Source organism: Helicoverpa zea, chromosome 7, assembly GCF_022581195.2.
Source record: "Helicoverpa zea isolate HzStark_Cry1AcR chromosome 7, ilHelZeax1.1, whole genome shotgun sequence".
Lineage (NCBI taxonomy): Eukaryota > Metazoa > Arthropoda > Insecta > Lepidoptera > Noctuidae > Helicoverpa > Helicoverpa zea.
In genome coordinates, this window is record NC_061458.1 from 2,136,578 (window position 1) to 2,155,626 (window position 19,049).

A 19,049-nucleotide genomic window follows, 5' to 3' on the forward strand; every position below is an offset into this window, starting at 1 on the left:
CCTAAATTCCAGGGTGGAATTCATGAGCAAATTCTACGAAGGTCAAGGGTATGCGTTCGCGCCATTCTGCTTCACCGACATCCTAGAAAATGAGGACGATGAGCGCAAAGCAGCCGCCGAGACCAATGGCGGTCCACCGGAGTGACCTCAAGACTAATTAGGATAAGTAGCCCATGGAGAACAAAATGAATAGCGGAGATGCCATAACGGAAAATCTCCTAAGAAAGAAGTGCGCTAAAATGCGCGCCGTCGGAACGAGAAACATTACTAGGTCCGCCTTTACAAGCCTTCTTTGGAACCCGCCCATTTTTTGCAACACAAAATGCGTTGACAGCTGTCCTAAAGAACGAGATCCTCTCATTAGTTCACTAGTGACTGATCGTGTTGGTCAGGCCCGCCGTACTTTGACCTAGAAGAAGGCGCCTGACCTACCTGTATTATGGCATCTCCGCTCATCTTTCCATACTCCGTGAAGTAGCCACTCATACCGCCTGAGAAGGTGTTCGGCTATGCTGGTGATGTTGGAGCTAGGTGTATTGTCAGTCGCAATGTGTTAAATCACCTTTGTTGTTTTGGTGTCAAATTGGGTGGGCAATTTTTTTTTGAGTTTGATGATTGATGAAGTCCAAAAGTTGTTGATGTTAAAGAATGTGTTTTGTGTTTAACAGAGGAGTCAAATAATTGTACAAGTGCCTTAAAGACACTAGTAAGCCATAAAACTAGTCGCCTCCAAAGAGATAATTCAAATTCTAGCATATTTTACGAACTAAGAACTTTTGTGAACGGGATACGCGACTGGCATACAACAGCTTCCAACATTAAAATTAGCTCTCGGATATTATCATTTACGTACAAAACAAAATTTTAGATAACTTAGAAACTTAGTCTTTCTGAATTTGTTGCTAGATTTTTCAGAATTGTAAGTAGAGTAGGTGAAATTTTATAATACAATGACAGACAGGAATAAGAACACCCTGTATTTTAAGACAATATTAAAAAAAAATATCTATCGACACGAAATAACTATTATCAAACAATAAAATTGACTTTCAGAATACTCCAAAAATCTACAAAATTGTCTCTAAATACAGGATGTGAACAGATGAATGGTTCTAGCAATTCCGAAATAAACTATGTAATTTCGGAGTCTTTTAGTACAAATTCGGAATAAAAGACATCAATAATTGAGTCATGTGACGTGTGACATGAACGAAGAGATATGATAGTATTCACTTATGTTATAAATCACAATACAATATTCTTTAAATATTTAAACTTTAGGCTAAGCGAATGATATATTTTTATTTGTTTAAGTAAGTTTAATGGACCGTTCGATACGCCCTTGCTCTTTGAAAATGCCGAATTTAAATATGGTTAATATTTTAGTTTGAATCACAGGAAACAGTTATCGGCCTACCCCATTATTTAAATGAGAATCATAATATAACTGACCTGCAGAACTTTCAATAAATAAGGATGGGGGCAAAGCTAATCAACTTCATGATAGAACGTCGATAGACGACAAAACATCAATCGATTTTTTTTCTGACAATCACATCTATACAAAGATGTCTGTTGAATATACTGAAGTTACTGTAGAGATGAGCTCAATATGCATTCTTTGTCAACAAAACCTAAAGAGACTCATTGCGATAACTAACCGAGAAACAAATACAGATACAGTCAGTAATTAGTTCAAGGTAAAAAGATCATCGTACATTCGAAAATAGACGAGTGAATTAGAGCACGGAGCGAGCGCGTACGAACGACAATTTAAGTATATCTTATTTTTAGCCAAAGATACGTTTTCTTTAAATTATATTACAGCATGTTTGTTGAGCGATTGTTTCTCGTGTAAATATTACTATAGTGCCTTCAAAACGAGCGAACTATTAAGTATTCACTCTTTAAATATTATAAGGAATGTTCCATCTTTGTAATTTTTAGTAAATCGCATGGATAGTGATAATTAATATAATTTTGTAGAAGAGATGTGTTCACTAGTGTCACTGGTTCGATTACAACAAACGAATGAAATAAATCGATTAGAACAGTCGACTAGTTGGTACATCTCTAATTAGTCACTTCGCTAAAGATTCGGACAAAAATCTGATCTTATTTTGATGGTATTTTAAATAATTTTAGACACCTGGCTTTTGTTAAAAGTCGGGATGATCAATGTGAAACAAAGATATTTATTTTAATAATCATAATATTATAGTTGGATATTATATTTTTTCTTGTTAGTTATTTTTTATTATTTTGTTACTAACCTAACGGACCAATTCGTGGCCTTAACATATTATGAGACATATCAATTTATGAGTGAAATCAAACTCTACTGTATGAAACTTTGTATAAGAGCTTTATTAAAATCCTTTATCTACACGTTAACCAACGGCACGATACGGCTACATTTTACACTGAAATATTTACGCAGACAAACAGATAAATTTATAACTACACTATAATACGCCATTCCTCAATAAACAGATTTTGACCATTCTTGTTGTTTTATTACAAACGAACACCCATTTTTATAAATATCGAACTAAGTAAATAGCAAAAGTAAAGCCGTGTAATATCGTCGAGATAAAATCAAATTATCATGATTTGCCAAAAGCCGATAGTCAAATCCAGGCAAGCGAATAAATAAATCGATTAAAGAAAGCGATCGATTATAAATATATCGTTTATAAATATCATAAGTTAAAAGTTACCGCTACAATATAATTTCAATTAATAAATTAAAAACTAAATCTAAGAATATTGAGAGTTTATTGGAATAAAATATGATAAAATAAACTACATTCATGTTGCTAATATTTAGCGTGTTTCGTCAATCAGTGAGTTTAAAATAAAGAAATAAAATCTTATCATTGCTAGAATCAATAATATAATTTCCACAATCCTGTATTTCTTCTTCATTCGTTTACAATGTTTTAACTAATACTATCGGTTCAATGTGCATCTTATGTAGATTATATCAAAATCTATAATTAAAAACTTTGCTTTGTTGAATAAATATTTGCTCAATGCGCCGATGACGTAATAGTCACTCGAAAACCGAGAGGCATGTTCTTAATTCAAATTGAAGCCACATTGATTCATCAAAGCAATGTAAACCCCGCCTAATATACCGGAGTAGAAAATAAATGGAGTGTGTAGTTTCGAAATATGTAGTTCAGAAGTTGTTCATATTCCCTGAATTTATGACATCATTGCATAGTCAATCTAGCAAGCTATGCCGTGAGTGATTTTCAGAGCAACAACACATTGTACACCACGTCGGTGAAATAAATTTGCGATTGTGGAAAAAATATACAACTTGTCAACTCCATTTAAGAACTATTCCGATATATTAACCCTTCCCCTATCCCCCCACTATTTTATAAAACACAGTCAATCCCCACACCGGTTCAAAAGTGAGTACGAAAATCCAACGCGAGTCGTCCATCATCAATATTAAAATCGTTTAATTTTCACTTATTAATTTTAAAATCACTGAATTCAGTCCAAATGTCTTCCTTAACTTAGTTACCCGAACGATATGAAGTTAGGCTGACGATCAGATTTCAAAAAATAAGTTTTCCTCTTTTTTTATTTACGCAGACTAACATTTGTACCCATTAAAATGCAGCTAAAAAACTGCAATAAATATTATTTTAAATTTCTCCACATAAGACCTAAATAATTTTGCAAAAATCATGGTAAACTCGCTATTAGCACTAACAATTTTTGCTTAGTTGAAGGGTTACCAATATTTCTAATTAATTTTCTCTACACATTGTCATATTTTTTTCACGTAAAAAATATCAAAGTGTAACTTTTGCCAATCCATTTTAAAATAAGCCAAATCAGCCAAAATCTAGACAAATTTAATATGTTAAAATACCCCAAATAAATACCATATCCCAAAATTTGGATCCAATTAAGTCCCATAACAATGTCGAAACCAAGACGTATCATTAAATTCAATGACATCATTAAATTCAATGACATCATTAAATTCAAAATAATCCTACCAACTAACCAAACAGGGTATCAAAAGTCTGCGCATTCCAAAGATCAGTTATTTTTAAAGATCATCAGCCTAACAGACGGCGCAGATACTAGAAGACCTAGTCGGTGCGCAGTCGCTGCAGCAGGGCCCGGAGAGCCCAGGCGCGCCGCTAGGAGCAGCCGTGCTTCGACATCCACGAGTTGTACCGGCTCACGTCCGCGTCTGATACTGTCCGCCTGGAAATAAAGTGCTTTTAGAACAAATATTCATCGAGGACTCACAAAAATCCCTAGGGTGAGCAAAAAGCGGTATTGCTCGAAAGAATTACAGTGACTCGAGAAAACAGACTTTAGGAAAGTGGATGGATTTTAGTCAACATGAATCTCACACTTTCTCCCACTTCACCCACAGCAAGGGAGTAATAATTTGATGGTTAATAAAAGCAGAAAACAAAAGCTGAGGTTTCCTATGTGGCATAAGGCCTATGAACGAGTTAACCAGCAGAAAAATACAGATGGCCTTTCTACAAAAACTTAAACCCCTGTTTTACACTTGTCTAAAAAAAATTTGGCTGCAAAATGAACCATATGTCAACGTCATAATCTCACATTTTTTTAGACAAGTCTTAAACTGACTTTTAAAAGTTTTTGTGGTAAGACGGTTAATCTCTACGACAATTTAATTTAATAAATCGTAATCAGACTACGCTGACAACAACTTTTTATGTAAGTATATCAAAATTTAACCAAAAATTTATGAAGCAGTAAACAAGGCATATTACCTAGTCTTCTCGATAGCAATGCTCAAGTCTTCAGCGGAGACCGGCGCTTCGAGTTCAGATCTCTTCAGCTGTCGTATTTCGTCTGGACTCTTGCCGGCTATCTTGCGACGCATCGTCATCATTGCTGCGTCTCTAAATAATAATTCTTTTTTATTAATAAGGAGTCACACAGTCTCTTCTCCTCTTCAATCTTTTTTTGCTAACCTACTTTATCGGGTTCAAATATTGGCCACAAAAAGGCATCTCTAAATGCCAAACAACGTCTAAATGCCTTAATACAATATATATTCAACCACATCTGCTGTCTCATTTTTTTATTTCCCTTTTGTGCAATGCCCTCAATTGAGAAAAAAGCACAGTAGCATAGAAGTTATTGAAATTACAAATAATTATATGCTCAAGTAGCATATTACCTGCAAAGGTTGCTGATATCTGAGCCGCTATAACCTTCTAGCTGGCCAGCCACATCCTGCAGACTCACGCTGTCGTGAAGCACCACATCTCGCAGGCAAAGCTTTAGAAGGCGTATTCTTGTGGCCTCTGAAGAATAAACCAGCAATCAGTTCTACTATCAACAATATAAAACAAAATATAGATAGCAGGAGTCGATTATTGGGATCCGTGCAATTGGTCCAATATTATCTTAAGAATTTGATTATCTCGTGTACATCAATGCACTGCTACTACAGGTCTACTGGAAGATGTGAGGAGTAGGTACTTACATATGTATTATTTTATGATATTGCTTCTTCTGTCATTTATTTACCGTGTAAGTACTACATAAATAGTTAAATTAAATAAGGTCCAAAATACAATGCGAACGTGTTAGAAAAATAATCTTTCTTTGTGTTTACCATCTGGCAGACCAACATAGATCCTCTTCTCAAACCGTCTTCTGAAAGCTTCGTCGATGTCCCACGGGTGATTCGTCGCCGCTAGTACCATTATTATTTTGTCTCGGTGGCTGAAACAAAAGCGTAGGTATAAGTATATTCCGGTCCATAGATCTACCGAATAGCAATTTAATTCTTGTTGTTCCAATTTGCCACATAAGGCTAAGTAAACACCGTTTAGATTGGACAATAAAATCCATATACGATGTAATATACAAGAACAAAACAAGATTAAACAATTTGTATGTCTGATTAAACTGGAGTTGATATTTTTATATCTTGGAACATAACTACTTGAAAGAGGCAGTAGTTGGTTAGAAAACATATTTCTCGTTGTACATTAAAAGAGACCAAAACATTAATCAAGCTAGAATGGACAATTCTGCCTTCTCATGAAAATTGCAAGGCGACATTCATAGTCCCTTATTACATGAAATACCACGAACTTACAAAGCCGCAGCTAATCCATCCATCTGTATGAGCAGTTCAGCCTTAAACCGCCTCGAAGCCTCGTGTTCGGAGTCGGCTCCGCGCACCGCGCACAGAGAGTCCACCTCGTCGAGGAATATCGTGCTAGGCGCGTAGAATGCTGCCTGCAAATTGATAGAACAAATAAGTTTTAGTGCTAGAGACTGATGAATTACCTTTTGAGAAAATACAAGCAAACCTTGGTATCTAAAGTTGGTAAATGGCAATAAACACTTTACTTTCTTAATAACCCTGTCCCAACTTGTACTCTTCTAGTATGTACTAAGGTACATAGACCAAATCTCAGGTACCTCCTTATTACCTACGACGCTTTTCAATAAATAGTATGACCACACAGTACTGTTTCATACCTGCAGTTTTTTCACAAACTGTAGTCGCCCCATTGTCATGTATTCTTCCGTATTCTTGTAGTCAGGCCTTCTAGTGCAACAAGTTAACTTCAGAACCCTTACCATATCAAACAACAGTCGCACCAGCTTCTCTGAATCCCCTCTGTACTTCGAGGTGAGGGTTGCAGAAGACACGTTGAAGAATGTAGTGCGGCACTCGGTGGCTACTGCCCGGGCTAGCAATGTCTTGCCCGTGCCTGGCGGGCCCGTGAGGAGTACACCCTTCCAGGGACGACGGATGCCCTGGGAAACCAGGGATATTAATGTATATTCTAACAAATTCAATTCAAGACACAACTACATAAGGGAAGACTTAGTAAATTCTTATCCAGAACAAGTTTACCGACATTTTTTGACGACGCCCCAAAAAGGAGGAGGTTTTAAATTCGTCAGAATCGAATCTTTCTCTCCCACTAATTATACCTTAACTCTAAAGACACAAAAAATAACGACCTTTACAAAAATAGTTATCAGACCAAAAAATATTAAGGTCTTATATATTTTACCCAACAATCTAACCCTAGATTATGGCATAGTCAGACTAGCGTGTTATAACCACGTTCGACTGGTTCAAGGCCTGATGGCGTACACAGACTCTATTATTGATATTGTCCACGACACTGGACAAGCAAAGTCACGCGAAACGCGAGTACGTAACCCGCATTATGTTTATGAGTATTGCTAATTAGGTAAATAACGACTCTCTGTAGTCGTAATAGAGTATTTTATAGGCGTATTTTTTGCTAAAATATGGGTAACCACTATGTACAGAAAGGTCATCATGGAATATGCGTGTTTATTTACTCGAAAGGTGGTAATAATGGAGCCCAAAAATAGGTTGGACGCTATTGTTCTAAAAGTCAAGGTCATAAAAATAAATAAATGAAAGCTAATATTTTCTCTTTTCGCCATAATTGCAATGAACAAGGACAATATTGATTTCATTGCAATGTGACACGAGCACATTTGCATAATTGAGAGTACTTATTTTAAAGTCGCCTTTTATAACATTCCCTAGAAGCGACAAGATTATAATTTCTCCGTCTAGACTGACCGTTTCAAATGGAGCGTAAGTAAATATGGTAATTTTATGCCACTTCTATTTAATGTTATCATGGAATGTAAAACTAAGCAATACTTGCATTTAATTTAAATCCTATCATTTTCCCTATTCCCTCCTCAAATCAACGTGATATTTCCAATGGAACGCCCCTCGAATTTTACCTATTTCAGTATGCTCCGCAATGTCCCAACCTTCTTATACGACCCTTACAAAGTAAACAAATGACTGCATAATATAAAACAAAATCTAAAACTGCACATTCACTTTTCCCATTAATTTTACATCCAGCCATAATTCGATTAGCTCACACGAAGCCAAAACGCCAACTTTACTGAAACGGGCAAACAAATGAGCATTGACCGGCACGACTCACGCAAATCCTCAATTTAAACTAGGCTACACCAAGATTGGGAAGGTGATTTACTGCTCCAAGTAAAGTCCTCAAAATGTCCTTATTTTCCTCAACACACAGAATAATGTTTCTGAATAATTGTTTCCACAATTGCTTCATTACGTTAATTGTTTTGACATGATGTTTCGACGACCAGTTAGATTTGGAGTCAAAGAAAATTAACGTTATTACGCTAATGTCCTTAGAGATAGAAAACGCTCCATCTCAATAAGGTAACAATTTAACAAACATGGTTGATGGAATAACTCACATTTTTATCGTCTTTGAGGATCACCAGATATACACTAACTTACCTTAAAGTAATCAGGCATAACTAGCGGTAGAACCATGGCCTCCTGCAGAACGGACTTCGCATCATCCAGTCCTATGACATCTTTCCAGCGAACATCAGGGTTTCTCTGCAAGATATCTCTTTCCAAAGTCTCCACTAGATGTAGTTCATATCCTGTCGCATCGAACACTTTCTCATCCTTCTCAAATATTGTGACGTCAGGTGTTTCGTTGGGCACGTCTGTTTTTCTGAGTCTCGGTTTTATAGGAATTAGTGGTCGGGTCCGTCCCCCTGTCCGAGGCATTCTGTCCACTGATCTGCTGATCAATCTTCCACTGCCTAAAGATGCCTTTCTGCTTATTGAAGGTAATATGGTGGCGTCGCGGCGTCGGAGCGTCCCCACCCATTTCTCTGTGGTTGGATCTGAAGTTTGTTTTGGTAGATCTGGTTTGTCGGTGATGTTGACTACTGGTTTGACAACTGGAATGAGATTTTTATGAAAATTTCTATAGGATAATCAAATCATTTGCAATTCAAAAGGATATTTGCAAATATTACCAGGTTCTGCAGAAACTACAATATTTTGGGCTTACCTTGCGTGGGAGGATGTCGTGTCCCCAAAGCGGCATGTGTTTGGGGCATGGCCTTCGCGCGCTCCCGCCTAGTTTCACTGCGTTCTGTCCTCAGCCCATCCCGCGGTGGATCCGAGTCCCCCTTCTTATCCCCACTGTGACTGGCTGTCATGCGCGCGAACCCGAAAGGCTGGAGGCTCTCAACCATCATACGGTCCATCATTCTGGCCATTTGGTGGAAACCGGATGACGGACTGTGTGAAAAAAATGTTTGTGAACATGTAAAAAAATACTACTATGAAAATTATTAATGGCGTCCACGGCCGATTTCGGCCACGGCGGCAGTTCTCATTTAGGGAAATTAGCCAGCTGTGCAGGACATATTATAGTGCACGAGCATTTGCGCAGACACAGGTGCACTCCCTATTCCTTAACTCTAATAACCCGATCAGACTGCAATCCGTCACGACCGGAGAGGGATCAGGTGCAGGACCGACATTTACGTGCTCTCCGATGCACGGGTGAATCAATCACCAACTTCCAGACTACGAGCTGCTATGTGAAAATTTAAGAAAACCCACAAAGCGATTTCGGCCCTACCCGGGAGTCGAACCCGAGACCTCGAGCACAGCAGCCGCGCTTGCAACTACTGAAAATTACTACCCGGCGATAAAATGGAGAGGCAAATTGATTAACATTAAACTCAAATGACCAAAATTTAGCCTCACAGCAAAAAAGACATCAAACAGGATCGCAAGAAAAGTTAGAAACAATATAAAAACGATTAATAAAAATAACTAAAGACGGTAGCAGGATAAAAATAAATTGATGCTGAGGACCGTGGAAATTGACTGTGACATTGAGGTGATCTTCAATTGACGCTAAGGCCGATAACTGATGACCTGTGACAAATAAAGTACAACCTTTTGTTCTTTCTATTTAGGGCTTCGAACTCGAAAAGGAAATAAAATTTGACTCGTCATGTTCACTAAAAAGAGCTACGATAAAGTATTCTAAATAGTAATTAAGCTGCAAGCCTGTAGGCCTATAGGCCCTTAGGCCATTGCTCAATCTGTCAACACCTACAGCTCACTTGTTCGTGTAAAACCTACCTTAAAATACAAAGTTGCAAGTCTCTATAAAATAAAGTCGACCTGATTTCAGGAATTAATTACTCTTCGTTGCTGGCGTTGTATGGCTATCGGGTGTAGTTATAAATTATAGTTACCTTCTTTGTTTAGATTTATAGGAAAATAGATTTATAACTTTATTAACCAGTTAATCTTTGGCTATTTTGTATAATTTCCAAAATTACGATGATGGAAAAATGTAATAATCCATACCTACCCATCTTATATATAAAAATGAATTGCTGTTCGTTAGTCTCACTAAAACTCGAGAATGGCTGGACCGATTTGGCATTTTTTGGTTTTAAAATGTTTGTATAGTTCCAGGGAAGGTTTAAACGATACGAAGTTCGCGGGATCAGCTAGTATAATAATAAAGGTTTGATGAATTCCCTGTGCTGCTGGGAAGACAAAAGAAGATCGAACATCTTTGGATAGTTGTTCTGACTCATAAATCGCTGATGACTCATCATATTCCTACCCTATTAGCTACACATAGATATGATGTGACAAACGTTAAATCCCTTGCTTTTTGTACAGTATGCTTCACAAGGTTACTGCATCCATAAGCAGATAATTTAGATGTCAACTATATGTAATCTGACAGTAAGAAAGCCGCCTTAAAACTTCTATCGTAGCTGATCGTAGCCATGATTGTACAGCAGATCTACTCTTGAATACGCTAAGAGAAAAAATATTTACCTTCCAACTTTACTTTGACATAAATATAACTACGTTTTCAACTACTGCTAATCTAGAAAACGCCAACCTAGAAACCATGAAAACGTTTGATCAAAGACAAGATAACGTACCCGAAGGGATCGAAATACTGTCGTAGGCCCCCAACATTCGGGTACAAGAAGTCACCGAATCCGAAATCCATTTTTCTTTTCAAAGATCTGATGGCATTTGCTAAGTACATAAGTATGAATGTTCAAAGCCACATTGAGGTCACTGGGAGGTCACGAAAACATAATTTTCACGGGTGTACAAGTTGAAAAAGTGTGTCATTACTTCTGTTAAACCGGCTTGTTGGAAAATAGTGTGCTATTTGACAGGTTTGTTATTGGGCTGTTGCCATGGCAATGCGTTTGCGGAAACTAATGTTGACCGCAAGATTCGATGCGTATCCCACACAAACTTGACTTTGCTGCCCTCGAAACTTCTGTTCATGGAAATTGACCCCTATTTCGTGTACATAAAGAGTTCAAAAGCCGACAAATGAGTTTTTGAATGATAAATTTGTGTTTGTTTGAGGTCCTTGACTGGTCTACTTTCGGTGAACCTCGTTTCATCGTCGTGTAGGTATTGTAATGACCAAAAAGGTGGACTATAATTATAGTACAATTTAATGGGCATTGACTATACTGAACTTTGTGCTTGATATTTTAGAATTACCATCGAGAATCCATGTGGAAAAGCCATTGAAGGTGAATGTCAGGAACAGGATACTTCGTTTTGTGTAAAACGAAGTATCACATTTCTTTAACTCCACCTATAATATTTTACTTGATCCAACTTATGTATCACAACTGTTGTATTGCTACATGACACAATTCTTCTTGGTAGCAATTAGCACTATGTAGCCATATAGTCTAACGAGCCGGTAATGTTAGAATTACTTAACATTTCCAACGTTTCAGCCTTCTAGTCCATGAAAAGAGTTGGGCATGCTATGGTTATGGTAATTCTTTCATGAATACTAATTCGGGCCATTTCTCAACTGAAGGACAAGGCAGAAATCAATGATTGTGTTGCTACACTTCAGTTGATTCTAGCTGCTGAGTCGAAGTCCAAGGAGCCTACTTCGTATACTCAGATAATATCTACCCTACTATATATTTTCCCAGCTTTTAAACTCCCAATTTCAGTTCAATCATATCTACCTTTTCCCTAATTTCAATCAGGCTACTCTAGGTAACCCCCACCTTTGACCACATAATTACTTACCATCGGGTCAGATCAGATGAAATAAACAAAAGAGCATGATAAACTTACAAACAAAGCTATACCTACCCTACCTATACCCTCTTTACTAACTACTATTACTGTAATAGCTACAGCATTAACTTCAAAAGCCTAATCCGAATTTGGAACGCCTCTTCAAAGCTCTTTTCCATGCAGCGTTGCAAGGTAACTGACCTAAGTGTTTACCCCGGGGGTAAACTTGACAGGTCGCACCAAATGTGTGCCAAAGTTCATTGACTAGACAGTACGGGGTCAATCACCGATGTCATTAGCAATGCAATCGATGGAAGACGTGTATCGGGAACTTGTGGACATTGGACAAAGGAGGTTTTATGCGTTGGTGGTAAACTGGTAACTGATAGTGATGTTCTAGATAGGTGTACTAACATTATAGAGCTGAACGTACCTAAACCTAGATGACTGTTATAGTTCTATGGTAAAATGATTGGAGCTTTCGGGATGTTAGGTCTGCTGCTTTAAGCTCACAAAGGGCACAATTTATATTTTTGCATAGTTTGTAGTTTTCAGCTAACAAAACAGTATTGAATCTATCGGAATCTGTAAACACAATAGTTCGCTTAGGAAGCCAGTGAGACAACAATGACCTGTAGCAATTCTAAATTTCGAAAACCAAAGAAAATGACTATACAGAAGGAACACTATATGTACATTCATGTTTATACAATTAAAGCATCTTGTATCTCATAATGACCATATTAAGTCCTAACTCCCCGTTCCTATCAAACTTGTTTTCCTCTTGATAGCTTTTCACACTATAGCGTATTTTGTCGAGCATGCTGATTTTGTTACGCGCGGTCAAAAACTACAAATCCAGATGCTATCTTTTGGACCGGCTGTTGTAAGAAAAATATTTGAGAACATGTTCGCTTCGTGCGTTGCCGCTCGGAAAATCTGCTAATGTAGAAGTGCTCTTACTCTTTTTTAGGGTTCCGTACCCAAAGGGTAAAACGGGACCCTATTGTTTTCGCTCCTCTGTCCGTCCGTCCGTCCGTCCGTCTGTCACCATGCTGTATCTCATGGACCGTGATAGTTAGAGAGTTGAAATTTTCACAGATGATGTATTTCTGTTGCCACTATAATATTTCGGGGGGCTCCCATACAACAAACGTGATTTTTTGCTCATTTTAGCTCGATATCTATAAATGCGCCCCTACGTGCACGAGTCCGACTCGCACTTGGCTCGTTTTTTATTATAGGTAGGTATCACAAATCATCTACCTCAAAGTCCTTGTATCTCCCTAACAAAATAACAAACAAATCTTGAATTTGATTATGACTGAGACGTATCACTTAGCGCGTGTCAAGACCAATTGGATAATAAACTGAATAATTGAACACAAAAAGGCGCCTACGCAGCCAAACCCCGCAAGTTGTAGCATCCTCCCAAGTATTACCAAGCCAATATGACTGTTATTCCAAGGAGATAAAGGTTAGAATTCTGTGATGTATTTCGAGCAGAAGTGTGAACTTCAGATATAGATGATACGTACGTGGGTTTTGCCGAAGACTGCAACATGACGAATGGTCGGGCCGTTAAACTTAAATGCCGAATGTACGTTTTAATTCAGGTTATGGTCGTTTACATTGAAAAAGTTGGCGTGAAACTGATACTTTTAGTGGGTAGTTTTATATCCCTTTTAATTAAAACCATGTGTGCAATTTATATGAGTCAGCTAATGAAAAAATCAGTGTGCTTGTCAACTGTATGTCTCGCATGAACTTTGCTAAAAAAATCCTTTGTTTCCCTAGTTAATTAACTAATCCATTTATATCACTGCTAACTTTCATGCACTAATAACTATAGTGATATTTGCTAGTACCTATCGTGTTTTTGAGCATAAATTATTTTTTTCATAGCCTTTCGCTATAATTTCGAAAACTACAGTAAAATGACCATAAATTGTATGTATGTTTACAAAACAAAGAGAAAATAATTTTTCCCCATAGCTTTCAAAGACAGTATAAACACTAGACGTTATATCAATGCAATAGGAACAACAGCACTACAGCACGTACTCTTCATTACCGCAAAGTACTGAAAAACAAAAGAGTAATAATTACAGGAGTATTAATTACTTAACGAGTGCCGTGCCAGTCTAGACTTAAGTAATATTAGCCTGCATACGTTATGGTATTGAACATATAGGATGGTTGACGACAAAACAGCCTGAAAATAAATATTACCTCTAAGAAAAGACTTTGTTTTTTTTGCGTCCAGGAGAAAATTCTTCCTCATTAATTAACAAACCTTTTTAAACAATTGCCAACTTCTATCTTCTTTGCACTATAACCGTGTGATGTTTAAAATACAATACGATTGTATTTTAAATGCGAAAAATATTACTTATCAATTGACTTTCACTTCGAACAAAGTACAGAAAAACCAAGGAGTAATAATTACAGGAGTATTAATTACTTAACGAGTGCCGTGCTAGTCTAGACATCGCCAGTAACATGCCAGTAACATTAGTCTGCATACATTATGGTATTGAACATTACTCAGGCTGGTTGACAGCTTGAGTACTACAACTAGAGTAGATCATCATCATCCTCCGAGCCTTTTCCCAATCATGTTGGGGTCGGCTTCCAGTCTAACCGGATTCAGCTGAGTACCAGTGCTTTACAAGAAGCGACTGCCTATCTGACCTCCTCAACCCAGTTACCCGGGCAACCCGATACCCCTTGGTTAGACTGGTGTCAGACTTACTGGCTTCTGACTACCCGTACAACTAGAGTAGATATACACCCCTTTTATGCAAGAAATAAAAGGCTGAAAGTAAACATGAAGAAAAGACTTTCTTTATCAGTTTATTTGAAACTAGCTGTTTCACCCGCGTCTCGGGGGTACTTCTTCCCGTAACCGGATAAAATAGATAAATAGAATAGTGTAGCTTTTTCACTCTGGGATATTGTGTAGCTTCCCAAAAATTAACGACTTTTTGAAATGGGTTCAGTAGCTTCGAAACAAACAACGTCTTCGTTTGGCCGTCTAATGTGTAACGCACTCTGGTCTTCCGCTCGGCGGATCAAGATTCAATATCTTCCGCATATCTCTTCTCTTGTCCTCCCTATATTTGTATAGAAAGTGACTTTACGGTCCTATATTTTCCTAAATTCAAAGAATTTCTAGTTGTATTCGGTGTGACTGTTGCGATGATTCTAAGGACAAACAAACAAAAATATCCTAGTTTAAAAAATATAATTACATTACTTAAGATTAGCGTCCGAAAGTAATTCATAATAACTAATTTCATAAAACAAAGAAGTGCCTAAAGAGTTTCACCTTGAGACAGAAATACATACTTTCTTAGTGGTTGTTATACTGGTAACATTATGATTTATGTTCGCAGATTATCTGGTGTTGTTATTAATTGTTCTACAAACTGAAAAGGAATTTTACAATATTAACATAGCTGGCTCTTTATTATATTAGTTAATCGACCCAAACTGAAGTCAATAAAGGAAGGGTTAAAGAGCTCCAGAAAGCTTATGACTCTTGGTACATTTTGGTCTTAAGAAGTCTTTCCGAAGTAGTTTCCACGGGATGTAGGTGAAATGCTGTTGAAAGGGTACAAAGGCTAACATAGAAATTAGATGTTAAATCACGTATTCGCTTTTTTACGAAGGATGGGGCATTTAATAACTATCACTGTGAAGGAATGCCGAACCCAATAGGTGTATGAGTCGTAGTCTCTTCAATATCATTAAATGATCATTCAACTCATCGCCACAAAACTGTGCCAACGAATCATACCTTTTTTTTCTAATTACAAACTTTTTACGTACCTCCGTCCGCACGAACGATATTATAAGAAAGCAGCCAGTAGGTAATAGTTGGTTTCTTTATCGCGGGGCTGATCAAACCTCATTGGAAGGAGGTCACGAGATACGGTTTAAGACTGGCCAGTAATTATATTTAAAAAAATATTTCATAAGTCTATGAATGTGTGGTGTAATAATAGTGTAATGCTTTATGGAGAGCATGATTGAATTGAGAAGTTATAAAATACATAGTACCATAATCTTTATTGGGACATAGCTGCAAGGTATCTTTGAAGTAAGATTTTTATCTCCCAGATCTTCTGGGAGTGATCTTCACTCAGTCTTGAATACGGGGCTACTTTTTATCCACATGCGGTAAAAGTAACCTCGGGAAGCAAAGGAAAGCTAATAAAAATAGTCCTATACGGTTTGAGTGTGGTGACCGTGATCCGCCAAAATCTACTCCGCAGGACATTACGCTTGACCCTAATCTTGTAGGTAAAAGCTAAGTAGGATTACCCTTGTTTAACTATTATAATCTCCTTAATTTAATGACTAGAGGAAAACTGATAAGTATTGGTTTCATAGTCGATTACAACCGCACTTTCGCTGTAGGCACTAAAGATTTTCTTTTGTAACAAGCTGTTTTCCTCCGAATCCCGGAGGAACTTCTGCTCATACTCGGATAAAATACCTATATCACTCGGGGATAGTGTAGTTTCCTAATAGTGACGTTTGCAAGAAGTTTGCAAATCGGTTCAGTAGTTTCAGAGTATTTTGGGTACAAACAAACAGCGACACATCCTCTTCCATTGAAATTAGGCAGTCGTTTGGTGAAATCTGTCTAAGACAGTTTCTAGCCAAGTTTCTGTAATGATGTTAAATGTATGTATTTTACGTTAAGCGTTACAACTATTTACAAGCAATGTTCATGGTCATATTATTATGTGTGTGGGACAGATTGCTGGGTTTTACGATTGAGCTCAGCTAAACGGCTTGACCGAGGCGTAATGCCATTACGACCAAGGTTCCCCTAGATTCTTCAATACTTTAAAGGTTGCGTAGGATGATAATACAGGTGACAATATACACGGGTTATAATCAGGACAAAGAAATAAAAAGTAGAGTAATCATATTATCACATTTACCTAAGAGTCAAGAGTAAAATAGGCTGCTTCTAGGCAAAATCCTCCTTCTTCGACCACATCATCATAACCATTAGGTGAGATAGTGGTAAAGTTATAGAGGTACATAATAGGCTGAACTTTTACTCATCTTATAAGTTTTGATTATGAATTGTTTCATCATATTGTATTAAAAGCGGCAAATAAGTAAGTATGACACCAGTCTTAACCAAGGGGTTACCCGGGTTGAGGAGGTCAGATAGTTCGCTCCTTTTAAAACACTGGTACTCAGCTGCATCTGGTTAGACTGGAAGCCGACCCCAACTTATGTAGTTGCGAAAAAGGCTCATGAGTGAGATGATGTTGATGTATCATAAGCGGCAACCCAATAGTTAAGATGTTGACCTAGCTTCTAGAAATCACGATTTCGGTTTCCACCCATATTGCACTATCGTTGAAAAGTCACTCCAGACACAAGCATAGCCTCAAAGATTACAAAGTCTAGTTAGGTTACACATTTTAAAAAAAGGCTCAATAGCTTGCGTGCTCACTATCCCTATAGAACATTGTTTACAATGTCACATGGACACACGCCATGGGTCATTTCTCATACCTTTACCATCATATGGTTAAAATTATACTGTTGTGTCATAATTCATAGTGTTTTCAGACAGGTCTATAGGTATTGTGAGTCATACTGAAAGGCTATTAGTGCTTAAAAGTTGAAAGGACAGAACATGTGATTATTCGGACATAGGTAACATGACGTTAGGATACCATTAGTTATTGTCAAAATGGAAGTTACCTATGTATTAATAAAACAAATGACATTTTAAATTATTAAAGCCCAAAGTCCAAGGTGCAAAGAAGTTTTTAAACAACCAAATCTGGACCTTAATCAGGCACAAATCATATCTGTGAAAACCTATAAACACAACTGAGAACTAATAAAACAGATGCCTTTACTGACTTTGCGAAGCCTTTCTCAGATCTCAATCCATGTAAAAGCAATCTGTACAAGTAATTTGTAATTCGAGCAAAACAATCGTATTTTTCTAAACACTTACCAGCCAAGATCCCAAGCTGAATGAAAGGCAGGATGAGCAGACATGGCACCCAATGGAACTCCAAACCCAAACTCGAATTTGACGTCATTCGGTTTACGGGACCACGAGCCCTTTGCCGTGGACTCCCGGGGAGGCTCCGAACCAGCCTTCGAGTCATTTGTCATTGTATTTTGGAAAAACATTTGAGACTGTTCGAAAATTATGCGATTTTGTTTTGTTTTAAGATGATTCTAGAGTTTGAATTTGGAATAAGATGCGTTTTTGTTTTGCGGTTGGAGGCAGTTAAATTTAAAAATTGGGAAATTAAACGATCTATTTTTTGACTCTTTTTTATTGAGACAGTGTTTTGTTTTGTCTTTACAAGAACGTTAAAGTTACGTTACTATAAAATTATTTTGTAAAATGTTGAATGATTTAATTATTATCTAGAATCTGTACAACACACGCACTTCATATAAAAAACACTACAAAACTACACCTAACTACGTTAAAAAACGCAGCAAGAAAAAAATCGCTACAATATATCGTAGGCGTGCTACGCGGCTACGCGCCTACGGGCTACGACCACTCGTTAAGGTGACCACAACACGACTGCCGTTCGGCCGATGACCGGCCATGCTACGATCACTTCCATTAAACATTCATTAATGTCCCAAATCTTTTGTTGTGACCGCCGTATGAGTGTGGAATATTTGTGACCTGGTCTTAATACATTATTAGATTTCTAGAAAATAATTATTGTACTACTTATCGGTTGTTTTTTTTTTTCTAATTTCGGAAAGTAGGTAGTTGATATCGGAAAAGTTTAAGTAGGTAGCTGATAATTCTATTGATTTTATGAAAGACGAAAGGAATTTTTCATTGATAGTCAAGTTAACTGTAGAACTATTTAAGACGATTTTCATATATTTGTAAACAGTTAATCTAATTAAAGAGCTGTATTTTTTTTTCACCCTTTCAGAAAGTGGACGGTAAGTCCTTCGTGCGGTGTAAGTTGCAATTTGCGTGTCAACATACACCCGCAATTCCAGGAAAATAATACATGAAGGGTTGATATGACCACCAGACTGCTTCTTTGAAATTAATATGTGTAAGGTATTTGCGAAG

The 19,049-nt window shown here is 37.3% G+C and overlaps 2 protein-coding genes across 2 annotated transcripts in view; one reads left to right on the forward strand and one right to left on the reverse strand.

Moving 5' to 3' along the window:
- Positions 1-2,505, forward strand: part of LOC124631702 (V-type proton ATPase 116 kDa subunit a 1-like) — a 44,290-nt gene extending 41,785 nt beyond the window's left edge. Inside the window, exon 14 of the mRNA XM_047166252.1 lies at positions 13-2,505. Within this exon, the coding sequence (XP_047022208.1) occupies positions 13-145 (133 nt within the window). The 3' untranslated portion in view covers positions 146-2,505. The remainder of the gene's footprint in view (positions 1-12) is intronic.
- Positions 2,345-18,498, reverse strand: LOC124631704 (katanin p60 ATPase-containing subunit A1-like). The gene is made up of 9 exons (XM_047166253.1): positions 17,943-18,498; positions 8,895-9,127; positions 8,324-8,781; positions 6,619-6,798; positions 6,128-6,270; positions 5,639-5,748; positions 5,198-5,324; positions 4,785-4,916; positions 2,345-4,239 (listed from the first exon to the last, which is right to left on the reverse strand). Exons 1-9 carry the CDS (start codon positions 18,122-18,124, stop codon positions 4,173-4,175), a joined length of 1,632 nt encoding a protein of 543 aa, XP_047022209.1. The 5' UTR covers positions 18,125-18,498; the 3' UTR covers positions 2,345-4,172.
- Positions 18,499-19,049: the final 551 nt, after the last annotated feature.

Coding starts and splice junctions, on each gene's coding strand:
- LOC124631704 (XM_047166253.1), bottom strand. CDS start 18,124: ATGTTTTTCCAAAATACAATGACAAATGACTCGAAGGCTGGTTCGGAG. Junction 6,271..6,618: donor TGCGACTGTTGTTTGATATG/GTAAGGGTTCTG, acceptor ATCAATTTGCAG/GCAGCATTCTACGCGCCTAG. Junction 5,325..5,638: donor CTATGTTGGTCTGCCAGATG/GTAAACACAAAG, acceptor TTTATTCTTCAG/AGGCCACAAGAATACGCCTT.